This window comes from Notothenia coriiceps, unplaced genomic scaffold (assembly GCF_000735185.1).
Source record: "Notothenia coriiceps isolate Sejong01 unplaced genomic scaffold, NC01 NC01_scaffold00021000, whole genome shotgun sequence".
NCBI classification, from domain to species: domain Eukaryota; kingdom Metazoa; phylum Chordata; class Actinopteri; order Perciformes; family Nototheniidae; genus Notothenia; species Notothenia coriiceps.
In genome coordinates this window covers 38,550-41,833 of record NW_011353701.1, presented here as the reverse complement: position 1 = coordinate 41,833, position 3,284 = coordinate 38,550, and the positions used below count along the sequence as shown (strand labels likewise).

The 3,284-nt window shown below is 39.2% G+C and overlaps 1 protein-coding gene across 2 annotated transcripts in view; it reads left to right on the top strand.

Moving 5' to 3' along the window:
- Window positions 1-2,618, top strand: part of LOC104953040 (ankyrin repeat and LEM domain-containing protein 2-like) — a 6,465-nt gene extending 3,847 nt beyond the window's left edge. For both annotated transcript variants that reach the window (XM_010779959.1, XM_010779958.1), the window contains exons 3-5: window positions 1,072-1,266; window positions 1,638-1,822; window positions 2,337-2,618. In XM_010779959.1, coding sequence (XP_010778261.1) covers window positions 1,072-1,266; window positions 1,638-1,822; window positions 2,337-2,606 — 650 coding nt within the window. In that variant the 3' untranslated portion in view covers window positions 2,607-2,618. The remainder of the gene's footprint in view (window positions 1-1,071; window positions 1,267-1,637; window positions 1,823-2,336) is intronic.
- Window positions 2,619-3,284: the final 666 nt, after the last annotated feature.

The following is a 3,284-nucleotide window of genomic DNA, read 5'->3' as shown; positions in this document are numbered from 1 at the left end:
ATGTGCAACAATCTGCCTGATTGTTTAACCTGTTCAGCCGCGAGCCTATTTTTCAGGTCTCAGGCTCGGAAATGACATTCCCAGAACAAAAGGGGTCAATACATTTTTTTTTTTCTCAAAGCAATGATAAACCTGTGAGTTGGATGTAGAAGAGTCAGAATCAATATTGATTTTTTTTTTTTTTAAAGTAAATTCAGATTGAACATAGTAAAAAAACTTAAATTATAGTGTCTGTCCAAAAAAAAACATTACTTATAGTGAAAACCACCATTGAATGATGTGATAGTAGACTAAAAGCTTTAGGAGTCCAAAGTACAACATATAATAAGTACCCTGTATCAAGATTAATGCAAAACAAGTGAAATCTGACCTTTTTAGAGAGGTTTAGTACAAAAAANCTGGAAAAGTCATGGAAATTCAAAATGTTAATTCCAGGACCTGGAAAATTCATGGAAATTCAAAATGCAAGGAGTGAGTGGTGCCAAAACAGGAACTGTTTTTTTATATAAAATGGAATGATGGATTATCAGGAATCATTTCAAAGTGACACAGACACATTGGATTATCCTTCAGCCGCGTTTTTATCGTTTTAATGCCATTGAACACAACTTTTGATCAGAAACAGCAAAAGGTAAGGCATTACTCCCGTGTTTGCTCCGTAATGCTACGTGTTGTGATGTCTGGGTTTGCTTCCCCTGTCGCGAGTTCTGATCGCTCAGTGATGATACTAATACCTCTAGAATCTGTGGAATCTCAGTTTGTAGCTGATATCTTGTTTGTGCAGATCCAATAAGTAATAAGTATTTATACCTAGAGTTCTGTGCTAAGTGCGTTAGCATTTTTTCGCTCAGGACTAATTTAGACGCTTCTTGTGAGACGTGTTTTTGTTTCGGTAAAAATGTTCTATCGTCAGATAGCTGAGTTTCTTCCCGTTAAGTGAGTATGAACTTCTTTTATTAAATGTTAAGAAGCCTGTAAAAGCCTGTAGCCCCTGCCAGCGGGGGCTTTGGGGCTTAATAGGTTATTAAGGTCATATTGAAACATTTAAAATGCTTATTTGTTTCCCTGCAGAGAGAGCACATGTATACACGGATAAGAAGGATGCCCTTCAAGCTGTTAAGATGATGAAGGGCGCCCGCTTCAACCGCTTCGCCAACCGTGAGGATGCTGAGAAGTTTGCCAAGGGGTTCTGTGACTATTTCGCCTCGCCCAACAAATCCACACCCTGTGTGTCTCCGGCCAAACCAGGTCTGCTCCTCAGTAAAGGTAAACCCCTCTCTGTGTGAAAAGAAAGTCTATAACAATACTGTTTGTTGTGTATTGGTCCATTTAGGTTTTTTATCGGTAGAAGGCCAGCAGAGAGAAGAAGGGTTAACACTGAAGAGAACTGTTTCCTGTCAACATGGTGCTCTGTATTATAGAAGGAATCATTTAACTCTATAATATTGCATGTGTTGCTTTCGGTTTTTATCATTATTGCTCCTTTAAATGGAAGTGCCCTCTTTAACTTAATTATAGCTTTCTTTTAGAAAATGCAGATTTAGTGCTAAGAGCCTTTGTCCATTGTGTCTGAAGCAAACAGAAATACAAACCTTGAACAATGTCTTGAGTTAAACGTCTTCTCCCTCTCCACCCAGACCACATGGAGGTTGACAGCATCAACCGGGAGCGGGCCAACAGCTTCAAGAGCCCGCGCACGCAGGACCTGACGGCCAAACTGAGGAAAGCCGTGGAGAAGGGAGACGAGGCGGCCTTCAGCGAGCTGGTCTGGGACAACCCGCGCTATCTCATCGGCTCAGGGGATAATCCCACCATAGTGCAGGTAGACACATCATTCCTCTCTTTTTCAACCAAATAAAACCTGGACTTAATAAGGAAGCAGAATTAGTTTAGGCTTGTCGATGTATTTCTAAACTCTGTGTGCTTTTAATAGAGATTCATTAGCTTTACCGGTCATTTGTTGAGACATAAAACACTTTTCTACATCAGTGCAACTTGTAAGCTAATGCTCTCCTGAAGTAAAAAAATTAAATACATTTTAAGCAAAGATTAGATTTGCTAAATATCGAGTCGAAGAACAAACCTGGTGACTGTGTGTATACAAATAACTTGAATGATGTCATAGAAATTGGTTCTTTAAATGTGATGCCAGTTCATTTTAAGGATCTGTATTGTCATTAAAAAAGAAGAATAAATGTTTGGTGATAAATCCCTGACATCAGCAAGTTAAGGTCAGATGCTGCTTTTGGACACGATGAAGCATCCTTCCTGTTTCCAGGAGATTAAAATAAAATGATGAAATCCTGATCCATGAATGTGTTGCTCTGTGTGTAAAGGAGGGCTGCCGGTACAACGTGATGCACTCGGCAGCGAAGGAGAACCAGGCGGGAATCGCTCAGCTGCTGCTGGACACTTTGGAAAACCCCACATTTATGCGCCTCATGTATCCAGACGACCAGGAGGCCATGCTGCAAAAACGCATCCGCTACATCGTAGATCTTTACCTCAACACTCCAGATAAGGCTGTACGTTCCGAACCTGATGAGACCCAGTTTGATCTATCTTTAAGCAAGATACTTTACGAAAGAAAAACACCACTTTGTTGAAGCAAAAAGCAACAAAAGCTCCTGGAAAAGTCATGGAAATTCAAATGTAATTACCTGGAAAAGTCATGGAAATTCAAAATGCTAATTCCAGGCCCTGGAAAAGTCATGGAAATTCAAAATGCTAATTCCAGGCCCTGGAAAATTCATGGGAATTCAAAATGCTAATTCCAGGCCCTGGAAAAGTCATGGAAATTCAAAATGCTAATTCCAGGCCCTGGAAAAGTCATGGAAATCAATATTTTTTCCAAAGTTTTGGAAAAGTCAAATATAATTAATATTTTATCTAATCGCCGAAATAGTAATACTATAATGATTAATACTGTATGGTATAGTAATTAAACGTAAATTAGCATTTAACTGTCGAGGTGTTTTGCTGGTGAGAGATTTTAGTTGCTTTAGCGTGTAGAAGCTAGTAATCCTACTATTGGATTTGTTTTAGATAGGCTCAACATGTTTCATATGCAGACATTATTTTCCTGTTCCATGTTAAAATAACCCATTTCCAGTGGTACCGCTGAGAAAGAGTAATTTTTTTGGTCATGGAAAATTAGGTAACGGTCATTGAGAAGTCATCGAAAATCCTTAAGTGTATGAACCCTGTATATGTCATGAATTTGCACGCTTGACGCAATTATGTTTAACATCCCAGAACACATCTGCACTCTCACCTAGTTACCT